This window comes from Vombatus ursinus, unplaced genomic scaffold, assembly GCF_900497805.2.
Source record: "Vombatus ursinus unplaced genomic scaffold, bare-nosed wombat genome assembly UNPS02011700.1, whole genome shotgun sequence".
NCBI lineage: Eukaryota > Metazoa > Chordata > Mammalia > Diprotodontia > Vombatidae > Vombatus > Vombatus ursinus.
The window spans coordinates 5,429,348-5,456,150 of NW_020951478.1; the positions used below are offsets into that span (position 1 = coordinate 5,429,348).

The 26,803-nt window shown below is 40.0% G+C and overlaps 1 protein-coding gene across 1 annotated transcript; it reads right to left on the reverse strand.

Moving 5' to 3' along the window:
• Positions 1 to 1,360: 1,360 nt before the first annotated feature.
• On the reverse strand, positions 1,361 to 25,113 carry THSD1 (thrombospondin type 1 domain containing 1). Its single transcript, XM_027856939.1, has 5 exons — positions 24,875 to 25,113; positions 17,723 to 17,874; positions 13,388 to 14,350; positions 8,951 to 9,109; positions 1,361 to 2,930 (listed from the first exon to the last, which is right to left on the reverse strand). Exons 2-5 carry the CDS (start codon positions 17,778 to 17,780, stop codon positions 1,552 to 1,554), a joined length of 2,559 nt encoding a protein of 852 aa, XP_027712740.1. The 5' UTR covers positions 17,781 to 17,874; positions 24,875 to 25,113; the 3' UTR covers positions 1,361 to 1,551.
• Between the last annotated feature and the right edge of the window lie 1,690 nt (positions 25,114 to 26,803).

Sequence of the window (26,803 nt, forward strand, 5' to 3'; positions counted from 1 at the left end):
GGAAACTGAGGCAAACAGAGTTAAGTGATTTGCTCAGGATCACATAGCTAGTAAGTGTCTGAGGCTTTCCTGAGTTAGATCTTGGCATGTTTCACGTCTCAAAGTGTCAGATTTGATCTTACGTCCTCCTGACTCCAGGGCCAACATTCTGTCCACTGCACCACCTGACTGCCCTACACTAGCAGTGTAACCCTGGGCAAATCACTTAACCTCTCACAGCCTCAGTTTCCTCATCTGTAAAAATGGGGATAATAGCAGCTCCTTCACAGGATTGTGGTGAGGATCAAATAAGATAATATATATAAAATGCTTTGCAAACCTTATAGCACTATATAAATAAATGCTAATGATTATTCCTGATAGAAAGGTAGAGGACTGATTCCATGGTAGGCAAGGAGAACTACGCTTATTCCTTTTAAAGATTTAACTGTAAATGACCTAGACCAGGGGTGGTGAACTTGTGGCCTCGAGGCCACATGTGGCTCTCTAGGTCCTCAAGTGTGGCCTTTGACAGAATCAAACTTCACAGAACAAATCCCCTTAATAAAAGGATTTGTTCTGTAAAACTTGGAGTCAGTCAAAAGGCCACACACAAGGTCTAGAAGACCACATGTGGCCTCAAGGCTGCAGCTCCCCACCCTAGACAATGGTAAATGTTAAAAGAAACTGATTTGGCTCTCCCTCTGCATAACTGTCTTGAGGTTTTATGTCTCCAGACCAGAACTGAATGTGTCTACCCAGCCGGGCTCTGGGCTCCACATAAAGACTCTGTTAAATTCCTCTTGCAGATCTCAAAGAATTGTGTTTCTGTAGCAGCTCATTAAATGTCTAATTACTCCTAGTCTAATCACTTGGGTTCCAAAAAATTTTTTTATCCTGACTGTACTTGTCATATATATGGAACATGTTAATACTTTCCTCAAGGTTACCAGATTCCTAAGCTCTCTGCAATTTATTCATTATGATTCAGCCTCCCATTGCCAAGGTCACCCTGTTCCAGAACTGATGGCCTAAGGTACAGCTCAAAGGGTTGGCTTCAAGTTGGAAGCTGTCAGTGAAGTCTCCCAAGAAACTCACCTTCCTGAGTTAGATCTTGGCATGCTTCATGTCCCAAAGAAACCAATTCCTGTTATCATTATTATTGCTTTATTATTCATTAGCCAATAGTAGCAGGATAACAATGGAAACAAATTTAGGATAAATAACTCCTTTCCCCAAATCTCACTCTCTCTCTCTCTCTCTCTCTCTCCCTCTCTCTCCCTCTTTTTCTTTCTCTCTCTACCTCCGTTCTCTCTCTTCACTCTCTCTCTTCTCTTTTTTCTCTCACTTTTTCTCTCTCATTCTCTGTTTTTCAAACACACACACACACACACACACACACACACACAAAGCATCCTTCCCATCGATCATTTCTTCCCCATTCTCTGTTCAGTGGTACAAAAACTGGTGTGAAAGCAGTCCAAGGGATGATGCTGAAGGCAGGAAGTGAGGATGTGGACTAGGAGAGTGACCAAGATTCCATGGAGTTTTGTCCTCACTTTCATCCTTTCTTTAGATCACCAACTTCTCTACACTCAGTGTGCTTGTTGTTTCGTCTTCTTCATTTGACCCAAAATACCCAGGCAGGTCAAGCATCCTTTGCTCTAGCTCAGTAAGGCCAAAAGAAGTATTGTCATAGAAAGCATATTCAGAGTGTGCTGGAAAGCTTTGACACTTGTCTCTTCTGTACTGGGAAGGACTCAAAGGGCTGACCCTCTGGTAGCTATCCTTGGGGACTGTTGGGGAGGGCTGTTTCCTTGAAATATTTTTGTGACTCGGTGAAGGTCCCCTTCTGTGTCGGTGGGGTTCAGCTCTATCTGTGCCATTTGCCAGTCCTGCTGGACGGTCATTGATCAAGTCAGGTTTCCTGGCTGGAAGACCCATGGGGTGGGACTTGGAAAGAGGGGTGAGTGGTTCACTGGTCATCCCAGTCCCTTGGGGATGCTCCAGCTTCTCAGGGCATGGGTAGGCTCCTCGAGACCGAGCCCTAAATCTATCTTCATGGTCCCAGATTCGTGTCCTGGAATTATAGGCTGGAGCCTGTCGTGGGGTCAGAGTGGACATGCTCCTTTCCCTGAAGGGCCTCACTTGCTTGGTTTCATGAAAACTTGCAGTTCTCCTGAAGTGGGAGTGTCGGGGATAGCTCCTTTCAGACTGGCCCCCTTTGCTGCCCACATATTTCAGCTGCGATCTGCGAATGAGGGTCTGACTGGGGCTCATTGCAGGATTGGCCAAAGACACACTAAAATCTAGCCTGGAATGAGACCTTTCCCCTGGATTGGTGGCTGACTGGTCCAGAAAAGGGGACTTGATTCTAAATTTGTTCACTGTGGCTTCTTCTGGACTTTCTGGGTCTAAGACAGCACCGGCAGCACCCTCAATGACTGTGTCAGTCAGAGGACTCTGAGACACATGGTACACTTTGGTCGTTTCTGTCAGACCCTTCTTTTTCATCTCTTTAAGCTGCTTTTGTGCGAGGCGGTAGCTAAAAAGAGGGGGGATAATCTTCTGGGCATTGGATTGAAAGCTCTCACTGCCAGAGACTTCTTCCTCTGGAGTCAGCTGCATGCTCCTCCGGTAGGTCAAAGGGATATTGATCTCCGTAGGGCTCCCCAAGGGTCCCTCGCCCCCATCAGAGAAGCTCCCTCTCTGCTCACTCAACTGACAGATGTTCTCTTCATCTGAGTTCTTCCGGAAGCCGGAGGAGTGGATTGAGTTGTGCCGGGCCGGGGTGCTGCACTTGGGAGCCCGGCCAAACTTCCTCCATAGGGTAATGAGCACAGTGGCAACGATTATGAACAAACACAGAGAGATCCCAGTCACGGTCACAATGTTATTAGCTTTCAGGGGGCCCTTGGGTTGGACAGGAGATGGGCTGGAAGGCTTGAGGGCTGAAACACATTTTCAAAAAAATATCTTTTAAAACTTTATTCACCAATGTTATCTTCTCTGAGTGACTGAGATTTTGCTTAAATATCTGATAGTTAGCTAAGAAAGAAGTCAAATTGATACAAACCAGGATTCTTGGAATCTGCTATTGTTCCTACAAAGACAGTTCACCCTAAAAGTCCATCACTAAAGGGAAAGCTTATTACAAATACAAAGCATACCATAGATGGACTACGCGACTACCAGAATAATGAAACAATACAAGATGCCATGACAAGGATAACAGGCTAGTATTATTGCTTGGAAACAAGAATTCCTGCTCTTCCTAAACCACAAATCAAATGAGAAAATACTTTTAAAGCACTTACTACAGTGCCTGGCACATAGAAGGTGCTCAGTCTATGCTTGATCTCCCCCTTCCCCTAACAACAATATTTTAGGATGGCATTTTGAGACAAAAAAATAAGGTTACCCCAAAATGGAAAGTGACATAGACCACTAGTCACAATTCCTCTATCAAGTGGTTTTACTGAACTGTTTTTAGGGAATTTACTTTATAGAGGAATGATTTGGGGCACTGATTCCTCAAAATGTGGCCTGAGGATCCCTAGAGGTCCCCAAAGCCATTTCAGGAGGTCCATGAAGTCAAAACCATTTTCAGAATAATACTAAGATGTTTTAATGTTCTATATGGCCAAAATCAATTGATATAACCCATATAAACAAAAGATCTTGGGGGGGAGTCTTTAAAAAATTTTAAGAGTATAAAGGGATCCTGAGACCAAAAAGTTTGAGATAAACTGATTTAGGGAGTTTGTTGGGAAGTATCCATTGTGTTTAAACAAAATGTACCAATAGAAAATATGAAGGCAATTCTTGGGGGTTTGAGCATTATGGTTAATAATATTGAAATGGATCTCTATCATTTTGAACCACTATAAATCAGAATGTTAAGTATAAAAGGAAAGTATCTCAGTATTCTTTACAACATGACTCCTATTACAATCCTGAGCCTTCCCTCAAGTCCTGCTGTGGCTTTTTATCATAACATGGAGAAGACCCTGAATTCTTAAGGCCAAGCCAGCCGAGTATAAACACTGGTGAGTCCTACTGAGCTGGAAAGCCTTTGTGAATGGGTGGGTCTCAAACCAGACTGTGCCTTTCCTCCAAATATGGAGAGGCTTAACACCAGAGGTTTGGCTGCCAAGTAGCGAATTGTTTCAACAACAGCAATTCACAAAGATCATTCCCTAAAGCATAGAAGGTCACAGAGGGCCTCCACACCAATGAAATCATACTTTCTTGGTGTACATGTGTTATGTGTCTCTGGGTCCGAAATCTCAACAGTTCTGAAAATGTTTCTTCTGCCTATTGCCCAGAAATGCCCTGGCTCTCTCAGTCTTATGTTTTCAACTTTTGCTGTCCTTTGATTTTTCTCCTTTTTTTTAATCTTTATCACCTTTTCCCTTACTTCTGGTTCTCATCTTTGGAGACAGTGGAAAGAAGGCTGATTCTGTATTCAAAAGAACTGGGTTTCAATCCTCTTTTACCTACTACCTGTGTGACTTCAGGCAGGCCATTTAACTTCCTTGGACCTCACTTTCCTCATCTGTAGGGAATTGGGCTAGAGGGCGTCTGAGGTCCCCTCCAGTGATAAATCTATGTGATCCTATGATCTCTACTACATTAAGCTGTCTGCCCCAGCTATTATAATCAATGTTCTGTATCAATGAAAGGGAAATAATTAATATTCCACTAAATGGAGCATGGATACAGCAGCACTAAGCTGGCACAGTCTGTTGCTGAACTAGACCAGCCAGTCAGTCAATCAACAAGTAGTGATTAGATACTTACTATGAGCCAGGCATTGTGCTAAGTGGCCAAAAGAAAACACAGAACCAGTGGATTCAGACTGCAGTGAAAAATATAATTTTTAAAGTTAAACCAAACTTTAAATCCCTAATCAAATGTTGATAGCTTAATAACAAGATATATATTTTTTCTGAAACATCACATTTTAGGATTATTGATCTTTTAGAAAGTAACTTTCTTGAGGGCAAAGGCCATCTCACTTTTGCATTTAAATTTCCAGTGCCTAGCACAGTGCTAATACATAATAGGTGATTTATAAATGCTTGCTGGTAAATTAATTGTATAGTAAATTCAATGAAACATAGTTGCGGCAAATGTGTGACTCATGACAGTGGCTGGTTACATTATTTTTTGAGTCAGAGACGTGAGTTCAGATTCTGAATTGCCACTCACAGCTTGGACAAATCTCTCAGCATCTCTGGTTGCCTCATTTGTAAAACTGAGGGCAGCTGGGTGAAATTACTTCTAAAGTCCTTTCCAACTTAGATCTATGAGACAGCTTCCTTAGCTTCCTTAAAACCTGTAGCTTGAAACTTTCTTGAAAATGTTATCCTAGCTCATCTGTGGCTTACATTGGCAATAGTCAGGCAATAAGCATTTATTAAGTACCTACTATGTGCCAGGCACTGTGCCTGGCACAAAGAAAAGTAAAAGATAGTCCCTGCCCTCAAGGCATTCACATGGGGAGACAATAAGCAAACCAATATAAATAAGTTATGCATAAGATAAATAGGAAATAATGTAGGGAAAGCACTCGAATTAAAAGGACTGGGAAAGACTTCCTGTAGGAGGTGAAATTTTAGCTGGCACTTAAAGTGTATAAGAAATTGCTTAATGATCTGTGAGGGCTTGAGCATTGGTGTCTCCCTTTCTAAGGTAGAGCAGTAAAGTAGGACAGCGAGAAAAAAAATTTTTTTTCAAAGGACTTCTGGGGTTTTTTGCCCTTTTCAGAATTCAACTATAAAGGGCCTTAGTGCCAGAAATAATCTACAGTATTTGCCCTGCATGTTCATTATAAATTAAAGAAGGTGTAGGTAGTTACCACCTCTGAATGCAAGAGAAATTTCATCTTCTAAAAAAATATTGTGAATCTAGAGAAGATGCCGCAGACACATGGTCGCAAGTCAGTGCATTAAAGTACAAATACAAGGTGGGAGGCAGGACTATGGGTGTTGTAGGCTGCATATAATGTTGGATTTGACAATGTATTGCTTAGTTTTGCTAAGCTGGGTTTTGTAAAGTGCTTAGCAGGGTGCCTGACACATAATACGTCCTATATAAATGTTAGATATTACTATTGTTGTTGTTGTCATTAATAATAAATTTTAAAGCATAAATATAAGGTCTTAAATATAGAAGGTAATTAGAGTTGCCTTTAAAAGTTAGATGTGTATTATGAAACCCTGAATAGAGATACTGCCAAGAGAATGGGATATCCCAGAGTGGGATAAGAGGAACTTCAGGGAGGCCAAGTAGCATCTGGGTGAAGAGCTTAAGGCAACTCAAAGAGAAATCAAGAGAGGAAAGCCTACACAATGCAAGAGAAAGAAGGTAGAAGGCAGTGTACAAAGGTCATGGAAAAAGACAGAGAAGGAAAGACACAGGGAAAAGAGTTAAGATGTTGGATTCAAAGTGCTTACTGGGAAAAAGGACCTGTTAGAGAGATGCCCCCCAAAAAAAGAGACAGAGGCTGTTAGGTCAATGAGGGTTTGGAGAAAAGACAGGGCAACATGTGGAGAGAACAGGAAAGAACTTTACTCCTTGAGAGACAAGAAGGCCAGGCTAAAGGTGGTCGTTTGATCTAGAACTAGAGGATAAAATGACAGTGGGTCTGGAACGATGAACTATAAAACTAAGGATCAGAGCCTAAAGCAGAGGTTTAGAGACTAAAAGGGAATGACAAATAAGAATGCTGGAAAGGGCTGCTTAGATCTAATGCTTTAAAACTGAGCAAACTTAATTGAGAAACATGTACCTGAAACTTCATATTACCAGCAAAACATTTACTTGGTACCTATTGATTTGCACCCCTGAAATTTCCTCATATTAAGTTTAGTTGTGCACCTAAACTCTGTGTGAGTATATGTGTGTGTTGAACTCCAGGATACAAGTCAGAGAAGAGGACAACAGTACAAAGAAGAAGAATTCTGATGAGGAGGGAAAGGGAGAATATTTTTAAAAGAGATGAATGTGAATGCATAGGGAATCCCTCAACCAACTTGGATTTTTTTTTTAAAAGACATGTACAAAAGATGGGAGCATATCTTCGCTCATCATTGTTCTACATCATTGTTCAGTTGTTTCAGTCACGTCTGGCTCTTTGTGACCCCATTTGAGGTTTTCTTGGCAAAGATACTGGAGTGGTTAACCATTTATTTCCTTCTCCAGCTCATTTTACAAATAAGGAAAGGGAGGCAAAAAGGGTTAAGTGACTTGCTCAGAGTCACACAGCAAGTGTGTGACTAAGGACAGATTTGAATTCAAGAAGATGAGTCTTCCTGACTCCAGGGCTGGCAATCTATCCACTGTGCCAACCTAGCTGCACTGTGGAGATAAATCTAAAAAGTGTGGCATAGTCCAGCAAGAGTAGTGTCAAAAGTGTTAAATCTGAGAATGAGCAGAGGCTGGTGAGGAAGGAAAAGAGACCTGTTTTTAAGCTATTCAGAAAAAGGAGAAAGATCAAAGAAGGCACAGGACTGCTGTTCAAGGTGGATGGTACCATAATAAATGAAGGAGCTGCTTGAAGTTATTTTGCTTGTTTTCTTTGCCAAAGAGAATGGTCACTGTACTACAAGAGACAAAAGAAAATTGGGTATTAGGAAGCTGATACTCAAGACAAGTAAGGTGGTAGTAAAAGACTAATTCCTCTTGTCACCTGGTCCAGATGGGCTATATCATTGGGTGCTCAAAGAATGTCATCTTTAAAAGAGTGCAGAGAACTGGAAAGGAGAGGCAGAATGGGAGAAGAGCTAATGTTGTCCCGATTTTCAGAAATAAAAGGAGAAAAAAGTCTACAAATTCTAGGCAGGCGAGCCTGACTTCAATTCTTCACAAGATTCTAGACTCTATCAGGACATTACGTGAACATTTCAAGAAGAAAGCAGTGACCACAAAAGACCAGCATGGCATCCTCAAGAACGGATCATGCAGACCTGTTGGGATTGATATGCAGTGAAGTAAGCAAAACAAGAACTATATACACAGTGACTATAATAACATCAATGAAAACAACTCTGAATGGCAGCCAAACTCTGACTCAGTGTAAGGACCAGTTTTGGCCCTGAAGAACAGGAGATTAAACTTTCTTCCCTCCTCTTAGTAGAGAGGTGGAGGACTCTGGATACATAATGTTGCAGATGTTGGCAGCTGACATCGCTATGTTGGCTGCATTTACTTAACCATTCTTTTTTGTCACAAGAAAGGTTTCAGTAAGGGTCTGAGCAGAGAGAAGACGGGGATATTGGGAAATTCTGTGATGGGCATTAATAAAACTTAAAAAAGGGAAAGGGGGAATGATTAGAGAATCTAGAGGGTTGGGGAAAGGCCAGAGCACAGGAGTTTGGCCTTTAATGGAAGAAACACCCTCCCTTCTTAGCTTTGTTAAAGTAAAAGAGAGAATTTAAGATTATCTATTTAGAGACAAGATGGGGTGCTATGCCCTGTTTTGTGACACAGATGTAGTCTTGACTTTCTACTCAGGTTTAAGTGTCTCTCGCTACTGTATTCAGACTAGTGACATGAAGCATAGGGGGAAAATCTTCCAAAGAACTACAACAAAAATTCCCAGGAAAAGAGGGAGGGGGAAAATTTCTTTTCCTCAAATTTGTCATGCTTCCCCTTCCATCCTCTTCCTTCTATCCACCACAAGGCATTCCTTCATATCTCTAACTCAGTTATATCTCCTTGCCATTTCCTTCTCTTTTGCATCATATACTCTTTTCTTGGCACCAGATTGGACAGATACCCTCCCTAACTGTGCACCATCTTAGATGACAGGGAATATGTGCAATGTTACTAGAAATAGGTCTATCTGATTGCCACTTCTGGCATTACAGTAGACAGAATGACTCCTGGGCCTAGTCTCTGTTCCCATCTGAGACCACGATGAATGCCCTGTCCAGTGTGTTGCGTACACAAGAAGTATACTTACTAAAGCATTCTTCCAAAGAGCACAAGGAGGTCTCTATGGGTGTTCCAACACAACCAGGCTTGGAAGGGGAGGAACTGAGACAGATTCGTTGCCGATCACGTATGCCGTCACCACATGTTACGCTGCATGGATTCCAGGCCTGCCATAGGCTCCATGTTTCTGTAAGGACACAAGGTCAAACATGTGATGCTGTGTTCTCTAGGGAAAGTTAGGAAGCTCCCCATTACTGGGGAGAAGGAGAAAGGGGGAAAAGAATATAAGGAAAACAAGAAAAATACTCCATAGCCCCATTCTAATCCCACAATACTAGATCACAGATTTAGTCCAAACCCTTCATTTTATATATGAGGAAATTGAGATACAGAGAAATACAAGTCACAGAAGTATATATCCAAGGCAGAATTTGAATTTAGGTCTTCCTTACTCCAAGTCCAGAGTCCTATCTGCTATAGCAGACTACCTTATTGGAAGACTAAATAAATAAATGAATGAATGAACGAATAAACAAATAAATGAATGAATGAATGAATGCTGACATCTTATTGGCAAATTCACTTTAAACTAAAAACAGGTAACACTGCAGTGCACTGACAGCTGGAATAAATTTACAAAAACCATTGAATAATCCAGCTTGTGTCCCTAGAGCCACCAGCCCCCCAACAACAGCTCTTGCAACACCTATGGCCATAAGAACATGCCAACACTGCCTACCAAAGCCAAGCCAATCCAATCAGACCTTGCTTGTGTTCATCAGCTGACAGAATATTCCATAGCAACCCCCAGTGTTGGGTAGATGCACTCTTGAGCTAGCCAGGAGGTACTTTCTTTGGGATGAGTCATGGAACTTAAATTCTTGGCCCCTTCTGGTAATTAAAAGTTTCTGGGGACTTTCACAAGAGCTGGAACATTTACAAACTAATTCCCTGGATTAGTTCCAACTCAGGTGTGGTAATTATGTTCCATCTAGCATTTCAACAGAACCCAACTTTGTGCTCTACCTCCTGGGTATCACGGTTGGGCCAGAGGAAAAACCAGGAATGTGGTTTTTCTTTTTCTTTTTCTTTTTTGTTATTGATTTAAGATTGGGTCTCTCTGTTTTGCCCAGACTGGAAGTGCAATGGACACCCACAGGTCTGATGATCCTACTACTATCACAGAAGCTTTAAATGCTCCATTTCTGAGGTACGCCCCTCCCTAGTCAGCCTGATGGCTCTCTACTCTTGGGGGTCCACCATATTGGTGCCAGATCTAGTATGGACCCCCAACTCCACTTTAACCCTACTGCAGCTCAGAGCTCCCTAGCTCATGTCATCCACCAGACTCCCCCTCCTCCCTGACAGTTGCAGGGATTTCAGGACTGTGCCCCTACCACATCCAAGGAATGTGGTGGTGTTGGGTTGTTTTTTTTCCCACAAAATTTCAGAACTAGAAGGATCTTCAGAGGCAGTCCAGTCCAACCTGTACCTAAACAGAAATTCTCTCATATACTTTAAGACAGCTATTATGTACTTCTTGAATCTTCTTCAGCCTCAATATCCCTAGTTCTTTCAAGAAATCCTATAAGCTTTATTATTATGTTGATATTTTCCTGCAAAAGGTGGCTAAAAATTCATTTCTTATAAAATGTTTTGTATATAAAAGCTCTATGGAAGTTCAATATATTATTATTGATTATTGATGTTCTAGTATATTATACCATATATTACTATACTATATTATATATATAATAATATAAAATATAATATAATACATGTACTATTTTGTATAATATACAATTATTGGTGTTTTTCTTTTTTTTTTAATCTGCACAGAATAAATGCTACTTTAGTGAAAGGTAAAACCAAGCCTCAGCTGACACATATTTACCCTCTTCATCTTTACACCTTTGCAACTTGTGACTACAGAACCATAACATGAATTCCATAAAAGCCACACACACGCACGCAAAGCAGCCTAGTTATTTTTTTGGTCGCACCACTCTATACATACGTGTGAAACAAGTCCGGCTGGCTTTTTGTACTCCAAGCCAGTTGCAAAAGTGAAAGACTCATTGATATTTTTTTCTTTAATCTTTTTTAAACTGCATATAAATGCAGGGATCTTTAAATATGAATCAGTTAACCTAATTAATGTGTTTTAATCTAAAAGCAAGAATTTAATTGGCAGGTGTTTGCAAAGTAAGCATTCCTATGCAGAACAATTCCCTCCTCCCCACTCCCAACCCCCCTCTTTCCACAGGAATATGAAGTCATGAACTGGGCCTCACAATAACATTTTAAATGCACATGATCCACTTGCAATTTGGGAAGTGCAGATTCCCTTTCACCCCCATACAATACAAAGGAATTAGTCTCAGAAAAGGTTTGATTCCAGTAACATCTAAACAAGTTATGTTTTATAAGAAATTCTAATGGAAATGGGAAAGTCTATGATTATTAACAATCTGAAGCTAGAGATGAAGGGCCCTCTCCTTCATCTACTGTTCTGGGTGTTAAGGAGTTCCCACATGCGTGTGCCTTTCTCTTGCCATAAATCCAGTTGCAATGCTTGTCTTGTGATATCATTTTTGGTTAACATGGGGAAGCTTCACAGGAATACTAGTAATGGAAGAGTGTATGTAATGACAGAATGGCCAGAACCAGCTCTGATCCACATTTTTTGATATTTTTTTTTGTTTAAAAAAAAAAAAGCAAAGGCAGGGGAAAGTAGAATGATTTTGATTATTCCTATACATTCACTTCATGTGATCTGAGTGAGAAACTCTCAGTTATGCCCTGAAGGAGCTTACATTCTGGAGTACCTAAAATGTACCCAGAAAAGGTGGCATAGACAAACACACAATCATTCCATTTCCAAAAGAACCTAAGAATTGAAGTCATTGCCAAGCTAGTGGTCTATGCAGTACAAATACATCTACTGCTATAGAGGAGTGTGGAGTTTGGGGAGAATTAAACTGGTATGCCATCTTGACTGGCTGCCTGGAGCATTAATTTACGTTTTAAAAATATATTTAAAAAAATTTAAAAATATAAGAAAGAAAAGGGCAGAAAAAGAACTCAATTCAGCCACACTTGAACTTCTGGTTTAGTAGAGGGAAGCCTAAAAATTACTATACAAAAACCTGGGTAGACACCATGTTCCTAGATCTACTGAGAATGAAGAATCATGTTTCAGCCATGTGCATTCTTAAGTCAATATTTATTTGTGAAGGCAGGCAATTTATGGTGCACAAAAGAGTATAACATATACATAGTCTTTAGCTACTTTTACCACTCATAATTATGTAATTATGCTCAGTTTTATTTAAGTAGTATGATTGTATGCTGTGATGAAGAGCAAAACATTATATAAATAATAAAGCACCCATATTCATTTTTTAAAAATATTGCTTCTAAGATCCAACTACCTCCACTAAAATCCTACTCTGATATCTCATTATGATATGGAGGTGACTTGGTTTTTGTTGGTTTTTAAATTGTTTATTTATGCTTTTTGTTTTTCATACCACAGTTATTTCCCAACTAACCTGGTGCCCCTTCTCTGTCTGCCTCCAAATGCATATGAACCTTCCCTTGTAATAACTAATTATAGTTTTTTGAAGCCCATGGAAACCAATGGTAGTAGAAAGAGTCTGACTCTAGAGTCAGAGGATCTGGGTTCAAGTCTCCCTTTTGATATTTTCTTCCTATGTGACCTTGGACAAAACAACTTAACCTCTCTACTCATTTTTCTTAACTGTAAAATGAAGGGGTTGAACTAGATGTCCTTCGAGCTTCCTTCCAGCTAAAGATCTATGTCACGTGGAAGGTCCTCTTTCATTCAGGTATGGACCTAGTGATGTAATACATGCCTGTCATCTAACGACGACCCTGGCTAAATTCAGGGAAGTGCATCCGTCACCAAAAGATTGGTCACCAGATAAAGAATTTTTGTTTGCAGTAACTAATGAAGATCTTCTCCTAAGGCACAGAGGGACTATGACCTGGGAAGGAGCAAGTCCATTTCATAAAATCACCGATATATTGAAGTACTGACCTAGAAGAAGAAAATGTCTAATTAAAATAGCTGCATTTCTCTAAATTCTGATGGGAATTAGGCATGGCCTACTCAGATAAGAGATCAGTGAAGCTCAACAAGACATGCCAAGAACTGAGATTTGGCTCTGAGTTTCAAACCCAGTTCTGCCACAGACTTTCCATAGTCACTTTAGTGGAGTCCACTAGTGGTGGCCAATTTTGACCATTTACTCAAGTTTCCCTATCTTCCAAAATAAGGACAATAATAATGCAAATTGGGTTCCTGGGAGGAATAAATGACAAAATGGATCTGCCATACTTGGAAAATTAAGGAGTCTTCTAAATACTAAGCAATAAAGCCAACAACTAGGAAGTACCCATTCAAGACATTATGAGAAATAAAAGAGATTGCAATACCAACCTATATTTCTCTGAATCACCATGCACTCCTCCCTTGAAGAAAAATGGCTTTTGCTTGAAAAGCTGAACTCAAAGCAGTATTTATTTTTCCCCATGGCAAACAAAGTACAGTTAAATGCTGTTTTGCTGGCCCCTAGGGGCACAGTGATTTCAGCCAACCAACCAGGCCTGTCCCCAGAATGCCTGGGGGTGTCCTTGTATACAGAGACCGTTCCTTGGGCAAAAGTACATGGAGGGGGCACTATCACCACATCCACCAAGGACTCACATGTTAATTCAGGCAATGTCACCAGCTTGTAGCCAAATTTGCGGACCAGATCAATGGGTCCTGTTGAGGTAATGATTGACTCAGTATCATGCAGTTTCAATAACACAGTGGCATAGGCTTGTGAACCAATGGGATCACAGTCAAACTCTATCCACTGAAAAGGAGCAAGGCTAACCCTTTTGCTGATCCTTATTTCCAGTGGTTGATCCCTGCTTTCTTTCAGCTCAGAGATGCTGTTAGTGAAGGTGACGTCCACCAAAACGTCCGGTCTGTCTGTAGTGAAAGAGCACAGTGGCTGATTTGTAAAAAGTCCCACTTGTAAGATACCTCCAGTTGCCTTTGATGTCTGATTGAAATCAATGTGGAACACAGGCCACTCCACCTTCAGAAAAGCATGCTTCTCCTGCCAGGGGAAGCTTGTGTCATTGTCCATTTTTGCCGGATTCAATATGAACCAATAGTCACCAGCCTCCCTGAAATAGAAACACTCAAACTCCAATGTGCCTTGGGATTGGTTGGTCAAAAGGTATTTGGTGGTGATGGTCTGATTTTTGCTGGCATCGAACAACAGGACAGACACATTCCTCATCGTTGCATTATTTCCATCAGAATACTGGAAATCTACAGACACCGTGTTGTTGCTTAAAGCTATGTGACCTGGCTGCCCCAAGACAAGGTACTCGGTTTCACCAAGAACTGAAAGGAAATGACACAGAAAGTGTTTAATAATCCAGATGAATATTTACAGCTACCAGTACATGGGTGGGAAAGATAAAGGAGAGAAAAATGCTTCCAATCATTTTTGACAGTTCTATTGTTTGATGTTGGTGATACCCAGAGGCCCCCAATCAACTCAATTCAATTCTGCACTACAAATAATTGGCATCATAGACTAAGCAAAGAGTAAATGCACCAGCCTAAGCATCAAGATGTTCAGTGCAGATTCCAGCACTGAGAGCTTAAACACTGTGTAATAGGATCAAAGGCTGGACTCTGGCCAACTGATTTAAAGCAGTCCAAAGATGAAATCAACTGCCTTGGTAGGGAATAAGTTACCCATCACTAGAGTACCACAGATTCTTATCCAGGTACAGGTTAGGCTAGATGACCTCAGAGGTCTTTTCTAACTCTGAGATTTTATGATTTAACCTTTCTGTGGTTCTGTTCTGTTCACAGGCTTGAAGAGATTAATTATTGCAAAATACATTGAGATTATAGCATGCCATAATCTCCCTTCATATATACGTATGCACATATATATGTATATACATACAAATACATGTACATATACAGGTACACATACATATATGAAGCAGGGAAAAAATTTTAAATTTTAGAGGGAAAAAAGGCAAATCTTATTTCCAGCACCAACCATATTTGTTGTTGTTCAGTTGTTTCGGTTGTATCTGACTCTTCATGACCCTATTTGGGGTTTTCTTGGCAAAGATACTGGAGTGGTTTGCCATTTCCTTCTCCAGGTCATTTTATAGATGCAGAAACTAAGGCAAACAGGGTTAAGTGATTTGCCTAGAGTCACACAACTGGTTAATATCTGAGGCTGGATTTGAATTCAGGAAGATGAGTCTTCCTGACTTTAGGCCTGGCACTTTATACACTGTGCCACCTAGCTGACTACTTGGGCTTGAGATTTATTGGGCAACCATGATTTATGTATAGGAAAGATACTTGTTTAAGTAATAAAACCACAGACTTTTGAGGTTTGAAAGGACTATAAAGATTATTTAATCATTTTACAGATAAGAAAACTGAGGCCCAGTGACATAGCTCAGGTCTCCTGTGACTCAGTTTGGTTCCCTTTCTACACTGTGATAAAGAAACAACTGCGTTGCATCACTGTAAATGAAAAGGAGGAAAACCTAAAATTGATTTGAAACTCACAGTTTCCTGAATAGATAGGTCAAAATCTTCTGCGATGCTGGGAATTTTTGCCAGCAAAGAAACCAGTGTCAGGCTAGCTGGATATGGTGCTGAATTTTGGATGGGTATGTAATGTTGGTGCTTTGTTCTGCCAGGCTAATAAAAGGGACTTTTACAAAATCTAGTAAGGAATGAATGGACACCGTGATGCTTTCACTTATAAGTTAACTAATCTCTCTGGAGCTGTTGGTAACTTTATAGCAAATGGCCTTATTCTAGACAGAACAGATACACAGTCTCTTAAGGATCAGTTATATCTTTTTTTAAAAATCTAACAACTTGAAATGATTAAAGTGAAGAGTAGAAAGAAAACCCACTGCCATAACACACAAGTATCCTTGTTTCTCTTTTGAAATGTATCCAAACACAAATCACAGGAATCAAAATCTGGCTTTGTAACAATTAGCTGTAACCCTGCTGGGATGAGAGTTCCTTCTAGAAAATGAGAGCTCTACAGAGCTCCGAAGAATATTCATTCTGTTCTAAAAGGCCCATGCATAAGTATGAACTGATTTTTCATATTATTTGAATCATTAATAGGAAGAAATAGGAAAACAATGTGATTTTATGCCTTCAGTTTGTTTTCCTTTTCTCAGTTTCTATGTGTATTTTTTTCCTATTTGAAAAGTGTTTTAAGGGAGGTTTTTTTTTTTTTTTTTTTGCTAATTTTTCTCCCAATGGTCTTGTGATACTGTCCCTACAAGATCAATGATGAAAAAAATAGTAAGGTGATAAGTCAACGAAGCACATTATATCAATTAGCATTTGTTAAATACCTACTATGTGCCAAGCACTGTGCTAAGCACTATTAATTTAAAAGTAAACTGCCAATGGGGCAACTAGGTGGTGCAGTGGATAGAGCACCAGCCCTGGAGTCAGGAGGACTTGAGTTCAAATCTAGCTTCAAATGTGTGACCCTGGGCAAATCACTTAACCCCATTGCCTTACCAAAAAAAAAAAAAAAAAAAAAAAAGGAAAGGTACCAGGTGGCTGATAATGCAGTGGATAGAGTGCCAGCCCTGGAGTCAAGAAGACTCATCTTTCTGAGTTCAAATCTGGCCACAGATACTTCCTAGCTGTGTGACCCTGTGCAAGTCACCTAATCCTGTTTGCCTCAGTTTCCTCATCTGTAAAATGAGCTGGAGAAGGAAATGGCAAACCACTCCAGTGTCTTGGCCAAGAAAAGCCAAAATGGGATCACAGGAGAGTCAGATATGACTGAAAAACTACTGAACACCAAACAATGACAAAGCAGCCATGGAAGAAGAAAAAATTTAGCTTCTAGCTCTGAGTTTCTACTTCAATATTTTTTTATTACCATGCTTTCTGATGTTGGTGTCAGTTGTGTCCCTAGTCCTTAGCCTTTAGCAATAGCTACCCCCTATTTTATACTTTTCTGTACTCCCAAAGGGACTTACCTATTCTTAATTGTGACCCTCAAATGTGGAAAAAAAAAACCCCAAAACACTCCAAAATCGAGCCACGCACAACCAGTCATGAACAGCGAACATCTGTGACTATGTCCCCTTGATGTTCATAGTTGGTCTTCCTTGACTGGGTCAGTCTTTCACCTTCTCATCAGGTTATATGGAAACATCACTACACAATGCTCTCAATAGACTCCTGGTCACCATTTAATTGAAAACGACGAGAGCATGAAGTTGTATTGTTCTTTTTTTTTTTTTAGGCAAAGCAACAATGGAGGGAAATCCTCCATCTGACTGATGGCTATAAATGGCTAGAAAGGGTGAGATAGGAGTAGATGGAGCTTAAAACAGGGGTCCTAACAAACCATGTTTACTCTGTATTAAATCAGGATGATTTACAGTCTTCCCTTATGGGTAGCTCAATTTCTTTACCAATTTTGAAATAAATTCCTCCTCTACTTTCAATTACTTAGACATCTATGTGGTATTTTGAAATCACCAAAAGAACATATTAACTCAATGCAAAAATTATGGGTTTTTTAAGTTGTTACTTCCCAAGTTGTAGACAAGTTTTCTACTAAATGACATGATCTCTCATGCTTCAAAAGGGGTCATCAATCAACATCTCAAAACTTGTAAATTTCACATTTAAATTCTTTTTTTTAGCTTTGTATTTATGATAACATGTGCATTTTATACTCACCATAGTCCCAGAGCACCACTAATAGTAGATTTGAAAAGTCTTTCAACATTTGTTTCATTCTGATTAGCAGCACCCCAAATCCTTGGACTCCTCATGTCCTTTCTCACACCCAAGTCACATGTACTTTTCTCAAGAACACCTGCAATTTACAACTTCAGAAATGATAGCCTTGATCAGTACAGTTTATAAAATTAAAGTCTCTTTAATAGTCAAACTCCCTAGAATAGGAATTACATTCATTTTCTCCTAAATAAATGTGACTTCATTTCCTTCCCTTTATCCCGTTATAAGTAAGTCCCCTACTTAAGAACTGTGGCACAGTGGATAGACCATGGCCTAGAATCAGGAAGACTCTTGTTCCTGAGTTCAAACCTGCCCTTAGACATTTACTAGCTGTGTGACCTTATGCAAGTCACTTTATCCTGTTTACCTCAGTTTCTTCATATGTAAAATGAGCTGGAGAAGGAAATGGCAAACCATTCCAGTATCTTTGCCAAGAAAACAGCAAATGTGGTCATGAAGAGTTGGATACAACTGAAAACAACTGAATAACAACTTAAGAAGCTGATAGAAAAACCAAGAAGAAGATATTTCTAAAATTGTTGTTTGTCTTTCACTTTCTTTTCTTTTTCTTTTTTTTTTTTTTTTTGCTTAGGCAGTTGGGGTTAAGTGACTTGCCCAGGGTCACACAGCTAGTAAGTGTCAAGTGTTTGGTCTGAGGCCAGATTTGAACTCAGGTCCTCTTGACTTCAGGGCCAGTACTCTATCCACTGTACCACACAGCTGCCCCATTTTTTAAAAAAAATTTTTTTTCCTTCATTTTCAAAGAAGACTGATGACATAATGGATAATGTCTTGACTTACATGTGAATTGGATTTAAGTGAGGCAGAGTTGCACAGAGTTGTTAGTCCCACTCTACCTTCCTGAGTCACAGAAGTCAGGTGTCAGGACAAAAGTCAAGAGGATTGGTAATAGTTTGGGATGCAATGGATGACCTTGGTATCTTTAATGCCTGACCAAGCTCTAAGCCCTGCACAGCACCTGCTTCAGCCACCTTTATGGCTGTTGGCATAAATTGTTCTTATCTGCCCATTCCACTGAGGGAAGTCTTCACATGCTTGCGATAAACATCCCCCTGACTCACTGACAGGTTTGAGGCCTGTCGGTTATCCCCAACCTGGTTTAGCTCATTTGCTGAGATGGTTTACTGGGGTGTGGCTGCATGCTACTTGGAGCCACAGGTGAGAGGTGGGTCAATAAAGTGGATACCAAAGGTGAATGAGCAGCCCTGAAAAGGGTTCAGCAGCCCTCACATCAGAGATGATACGCCACTCGAGGGCTGCATACATCCTTATTTCCAAAAAATAGCAGTTATGTTCTTGTAGCACAGAGCAGAGGCACAAACTTGACAATTATCTGGTAAATTTGAGCAATATAAATAGCCAATAAAAACAATATGGTCAGTAATAGGCAAAGAAGTGTTGGACCTGGAGTCAGGAAGACTTAAGTCTGGCCTTAGACACTCACTAGCTGTGTGACCCTGGGCAAGTCACTGAATAGCTGCCTGCCTCAGTTTCCTTATTTGTAAAAGGAGGATAAAACAGCACCTGCCTCCCTTAAATCACCTTGTGAGGATAAAATTATTTAAGATTTATAAAGCACTTTGCAAACAAAGTGCTATGTGAGTGCTAACTATTATGATGATGATGATGATGATGATGATATAATACTATTTTGTTTGGTCTTTCAGTCACATCCAACTCTTTCTTGGCAAAGATACTGGAGAAGTTTGGCATTTCCTTCTCCAGTATGTCACTATTTTACAGGCGAGGAACTGAAGCAAGGGCTTAAGTGATTTGCCCAGGGTCACACGGCTAGTAAGTGTCTGAGTCCAGATTTGAACTCAGATCTTCTTGACTCCAGACCTGATGCTCTATCCACTGCCCCATCTGTCTCACATTGCTCAAATTATTAGATTTTTGCTAAACTTCCAATTCAACTCAATAAGCATTCTATTAAGTATCTACTATGCATGCAGCACCATACAAAGACAAAACAAAAAAGTCTCTCAGTCCCTTCCCTCAAGGAGCTTACATTCTACCAGGAAAATACTACATGTAAACAGCTAATCATATACACAATCAATTTGAGAAGAGGGAAGAGAAAACTATTAACCATAGGGATTAGGAAAAGTTTCACGTAAGAGATGAACCACAAGGTGAACCTTAAAAAAAAGCTAAGGAGAAGGTTGTTGCAATATTCCAAGAAAGAAGTAATAAAAACCTGAATTATTGTGGTGGCTATGTGAGTGGAGAAAAGGGGATGGATGCCAGAGATGTTGTGAATACAGAATCAATGAGAATCTGATATATGGATACATGGATGAGGGAGAAAAGAATTAAGGATGCCTCTACCATGAACCTATAGGACTAGACAGATGGTAGTATACTCAAATGAAACAGAGAAACTTGGACATGAGGTGATTTGAAGGTGAGATGAGTTCTGTTTTGAAGATGTTAAATTTGAGATACCTATAGGACATCTATTTGGAGATATTTAAATGACAGGTAATTGGTGATGTGAAGCTAAAGCTCAGGAAAAAGACTAGAGCTGGATAGATAGACATATAGACAGACAGACAGATACAGACAGACATATGTACTCATTCATATCCATACATATATGTATGGACGTTTGTGTGTTGCACAAAGATGACAAATGAACCCATGAGCTGATGATTTGACCGAGAGAGGAAGTGTAAAGAGAGAAAACATGAGGGTCCAGGACAGAGCTTATGGAACCATTTGTGGTTGGGGAGGAAAGAGCATTCAGACAGATGATCTAAGAGAGACTGTGAAAATACAGGGAGGAGAAAGCATTCAGAAGGAGAGAGTGGTTGATGGTGTCAAATGCTGGGGAGATCAGGAAGAAAAACCAACTCCACTTCTTAATGGGTTTTAAAATGCTAGTCTTACTTTCATAGCCTCATACATTGATCCATTGGGGCTGAATCAGTTTTCCATCTGTTCTGTTGCATAATTTTGCTAATAAAAAAAAAATTAATAGCCAGCATCTACAAAACACTCAAAAGTTTGCAAAGCACTTTACATATAGTGTTTCATTTAATCTTCACAATAGCCCTATGAGGTAGTTGCTATTATTAGCCCCATTTTACAGAAGAGAAAACTGAGGCTGAGGGCAAGTGACTCACACAGCTAGTTAAGTGTCTGAGGCAGGATTCAAACTCGTGTCTTTCTCACTCCAAGTCCAGTAGTCTTATCCATTATGCCACCCATGCTAAAAAGTTGAATCATAGTTGTTGACTTTTTGGATAGAGTGACAGTTCTACAAATAATCATTAAGTTAGATTGTTAATTTCCTTAGAGGAGCATTTATATCTTTTTTTCTTTTTCTTGTTCTTGGTGCTTACCACAGTGCTTCACACATAGCAGACTAGTAATCTGGGTTTGGTACAAGAATAAGTGACATCTTTGTAGTTCCAAACAACCAGATTTCTTTAAGGTGATATAATCTAAAGAAGGAATAGATGAATAGCAATTATCTTGTATTCTAAAAATGAAACACTTTTACTGGTTTTTCTTTTGTCAGTGTTCCAAAATTTGCTCTTATTGAAGCATATCGATAGAAGGATGATTCATGCACCATTTTATTTATTTATTTAGACAACCACCTGGGAGAGCAGGGAAAGTCTGGGCTACCTGTGGCTCAGAATGAGTTCAATGAGAGGCTCTCTTTCTCTTGAGTCAAGCTAGACTATTCAACTGTAGTATAAGATCTAAGGTGTTTGGGGGCCCATTTCTTCTGCAAAAAAAAAATGTCTTTTGGCTTGTTAATTATTATATATATATGTAAATATATACACATGTATATGTATGTATGTATGTACACATGTAGACATATACACATAGCATATGTGTGATTAATCATACATGTATTACACATTATTAAATTAATTTTAATTAATTAATGTGATACAGTTATATTATAGCTGCATATATAATACATAAATATATAATATATATGAATGTGTGTATATATGTGTGTGTGTATATATGTTTTTGTAAAAAACATTTATAGATTTGTTTTAAAAGTCCACCATTATTAGCACTTGACATTTAATATATATGTATATGTATTATACATAAGTATTACCTTTCATAGGTGTGTATTATGCTCCTATTGCTAAGAAACACTTCAATCACTGAAATTAAAAATAAATCCAGTTTCTCTCAGGAATGGATTACTCAGTATTTAAGAAAAAAAGAGATACTGACTTCAGAATTTATCTTTCTCATTCAACAATAGTAGGTTAAAAGAAAAAAACAAGTATTTTTCAGCACTCAAAGTAGTAGAGATTTGGATGGCAGTTAGAGCAAAATAAAAGCTCTCCTAGCCAGAATGTTGGAATCCTCTCCAGAAATGCTCACCTTCACATCTGAAACATGGATGGGGCAACATAACCCAAGGATGCAGACGCAAATTTCACAGAAAGCATCAGCACGATCATGTGCCAGTACAAGGCTTCATGAATTAAGATGCTGTGTATCTGGTATTCAACAATGTTGGATTGGGAAAGATTGTCTAGTTCCAAAAAGTTCTGCAGCTTTTCCAAAACTGCCTGTTTCATAGTCAGGACCATTTAAAAAGAACTCTCTGATTGAATGCTGGTGATTGTGATGGCAGCAATGATGCCCAACCTGCTCATCTTTCCATATGATGAAAGTCTTTCTGAAGTTGGTAGTCTAAACCTATCATGTGGTATGACCTGGAGGAATTCCAGGCAGACTCCTCTGAGACATACACAAAAGAGAGGGAATATGCTGAGACTTCTAGAAGTAAATGTGGAAATTCTGCTAACTAGACCACCAACCAAAAAGTAACGGGACACCCAGAAAAAGAGAGGACATTTAAGAGTAAGAAAGAACTTTGCTGAATGCTATTTCTCATTCATTTCCTTTTTTGCTGGTTCTTATTGCATTTCTTCTAACTTAGTGTACATACCCCCCACTGTGTCACTTATGAACATTTAGGTTTACATAATGTTTAAGGAAAAGAGAATGTTGATGTGTATGCTATATATGTAAATATACACTCACATTTACGGAAAAAGCAATTCCAAATGTCTACGTTGGGAATGGGAAAGGAGTTGTTTGTAAATACTCACTGGCCAAAGCATCAAGACAAAAAAAAAAAAAAATCCCAGCAATAACAATATCTGCTTGGACCAAAAGTAATAGCTTGGGACCCCACAGACTGCTCTCCTAACTGGGGGAAAGGAACTAATCCTTGAGTAGTTTCCACAATACAGACATAAGTTATATGGCCTTTTCAGTGACATCTACAACACAGGAAAAAGTGATTTTTGCCCCTTCAGAAAAGGAACACTTAAATTGGCAGAATTGGAGAAAATTTCTAATTCCAGAATTAGAAATTACTTAATGGAGGTCTTATTTCATGCTATGTATGTCCTAATTTGGTTGGCTTTCCATGTGCCCTCCTTCATTTAAGAGTATTCCTGGTAGACAGGTTCATATGCTTGCTCTGTTACCAAGCTACACAAAGCCAGTACACCTTTACTCCATGTTCCAAAGGGTATTGTTATTAAGTCATGTCCAACTCTTTGTGACTCCGTGAACCGTAGAACAACAATACTATCCATGGGGTTTTCATGGCAAAGATACTGGAGTGGTTTGCCATTACCTTCTTCAGTGGATTAAAGCAAATAAGTGACTTGCCCAGGGTCACACAGCCAGTGTCTGAGGCTGCATTTGAACTCAGGTCTTCCTGACTCTGGGCTCAGTGCTCTATCCTGCAAACCACCTAGCTCTCTCATTCTAAAGATACACACCACAAATCCATATTTTAGCAGTGATCCTTTACTATGTGTCTTCCAAAATGTCTATGCACTATCATAAGGTCCTCTTAAAATCACTTTCATTCACCTTCCACATAGTAGGCTGAAAATAAAATAGCCTGAAGTTCTTATATAGCCATTCAATGCAAGATGTTTACTTTTTCATGAGAAACTTTCTGCTAGTTATTTAGACTTCAGTACTGCAGAGCACTATGATTCCGTCTGTTTGGCAGTCCCTGGGCTAGCTGATGCAGCTCCACTTTGGTAGAGAAAGTCTTTATGACTTGTGACCAAGTAAGTCCATCACCTGGTGATGAGTCATTCCAAATGGAGCTGGGGTGGTCTCAGAGAGCAAATAAGTAATCTCTCTATACCGTCCCACTTTGATAAAGCTTCACAAAGCTTGCACGGTTCAGGCATGGCCTAGGAGAATGCAAGATTACCTGCACAACATCCTCAATGCCAGAGTAGGGGAGACTGCTTAGTAATAAATTCCCTCAATGTCTCCGTAGGATTATCACCATCATCATCATTATTACTGCCGTTGTTATTATTATCCACACTGGTGATTTCATCAATATAGGGAACTCCCTGTTTGGGAACTCCCTCTACCCTTGCAGATCAGCTTCTCCTAGTAACTTGTGATTTTAAAGAAGGGGTGGGTGCGAAGGGGAGGGGAATTAGAAGATTTAAGTGATTTACTAGTGATTAAAAGTCTAGTATGTGTTAGAACATAACTTGAATGGAAGTCATCTGAGTCCATCACCCTACGCTGCCCCTACAAGACACAATTTTAAAATCCCGCTACAAAAGTTGAATCACTGCATAGAGTTTGGGTATTTCTGATTTCAACCAAGCTCTACTGCCCGTTGCACATGGCAAAGCAAATGTGGAGGTAAAATCTTATGTACTAGTGTGTGTATGTGTGTGTGTGTGTGTGTAATGTGTCCTCTTCCAGGAAAAGGCAAACGGGGGAGTACAGTGAATGGGAACGGGGCAGCAAGGAAAAGAAAGAAAAAAGAAAAAAAATCATCAAGGAAAAAAAACATCAACTTGAGGTTTCTGATATGCAAATCCTCTTTTGGCGGAGAAGGCTGTAGTGATTTAGATAAAGTTTCTGAACGCAGCAAAAGAGGAAGTCCCAGGAAATTCACGCGGAACCAGGTGGGCATCACGCATCCCAGCGCGAAAGCGCACAACTCCCCAAGTGCCAGGAGCCTGAGAACAAACTGGATTACTTCATAGAATAAGACAGGCAGGCAGCCAGGACTCTTACCTTCACAAACTGCAACCTTTCAGTTCTCTGCTGGGATGTCTGGGCTCTTTTTCTGAGTTAAAGCGCTCGATGTTCTTAGCCACAGCGACCTAAGAGCAGAGAAGAAACCAACTCAGCTTGCTCCGTCTGGAGGGACGTCTTGGCCCTGCGGCTGCCCCCGGAGCATCTGGGAGCCAGTCCTTCCTCCCTCGGCACCTCCTAGGCTCAAGCTAACTGGGCAGCCAGCAAACAGGAAAGAAGAGGGCGAGGAACGCCCTGCCCTGCTCAGCCCTGGCCCGGCCGGCACGCCCCGCCCGCGGACTGCCCTCGGCAACTGCCGTGGGTGGGAGGGAGGGAAGAAGGAGAGGGCGGACGCGCAGCCTAGACAAGTTTCGTGTGTGCTTGTATGTGTGTGTGTGCGCGCGCGCTCGTGTTTCTTTTTCTCTGTGGTGCATCCCATCCTTTCCTCCTCCCACCCCTTGCCCTGCAGGAAACTGGACAGGAAATATACAGGACCGTAGAGAATTCTGCCTCCAGTCTCCCCACCTCCCAGACGAACTGAGCAGCCACCAGAAGCGCAAAGTCAGCGCTTTGGCCCATCTTCAGTCAAGGGCATTCCCTGAGATGGAGCCAGACAGCTTAGACTGTCCCTACTCTATCCATCCTCAGGAGTTTCACGGGGAGTCAACAGTAGTCTATCAAGAACTTTAGAAATTCTAACTATTACCCCTCTCCATAAAACTTTTTTTTTTCCTTGCTTTCCAGGAAGGGAAAGTAAATCTAGCGAGAGTGTGGAACGCTCGCTTCTTTTGATGAGTGGCAAATGCCACCAAGCCTGAATGCCAATTTCTGAGCACTGGTCTGGTCCAACCCCGGGAACTCTGACATCCTGTGTTTCTAAGAGGTTTCCTGATGAACCAGAAGAAATGGGATTTCCCTAGTTTCACAACATGACTATTACGGAAGTGTTTTGCAAGACTACACCTGTATAGCCTATATCGAATTGCTTGCCTTTGCAGTGGGGGGGGGGGGGGGGGGGGGGGGGTGGATTGGAAGCCCAACGTATTAAAAATGAATGTTAAAAATTGTTTCCACATGTAACGGGGGGAAAATAAAATGCTGAATAAAAATAAATTTAAAAAAAAAGAAATGGGATTTCCCACGAGGTAAACCAGGGAAGTGACCCTAAATTGAAAGGAGGACTCCCGTATGTGACTTAAGAGCTAGAAAAATCAATCATTTTCGACTTCTACAGCTTTTTTAAAAGCTCAGAAATGACTCCTTAAGGTTAAAATGCAGCCATCATGGCAGAGAATAGAAAAAAAAAGCTTAAAATCTGCATGCACCTAAGGCAACACCTTAAAGCTATTTGGTTAAAAGTAGAAGGCAATAGAAGGCAAAGTCCTCTTCAAAATCTATTCACGTATTGATCAGGACGTTTTGGTTTTGCCTTTGTATCAACAGCACCTAGCAGTCCCTTGGTCTGACAAGTGCTTAATAAATGCTAAACTGAATTGAATTAGATAAACACTCAGTGTTACATATACTGTTTACAATTTATTCTGCTTTTATATAAAGAACCATATTTTTAATCCAAGTTAAAACCTTCTAGGTTCAGTTCCTTGAATTTTGCAATGGACTTTTAAAGACTATTACAACCATTCACATCATCTTACTTAGAGAGTCAAGAGAGTTTAAAAATGCTTATCTTTTAATAATTTGGCTAATTGCACTAACGAAATTTTTTGAACTGCAAAAAAATGACATCACCACCCACTTTAACTCCTGGAAACAATTTATTTTATTTGGTTAATCTCAGTTTTCAATTTTGTAATGAAGTTTTCCATGTATGGTAACATTTTTAGCTCAGTCTATTCTCTGGAATAATAAAACATGCAAGAAACCTTCTCCTTTTTGGAGGAAGAATTAGGTACAGATAAACCAAATTCA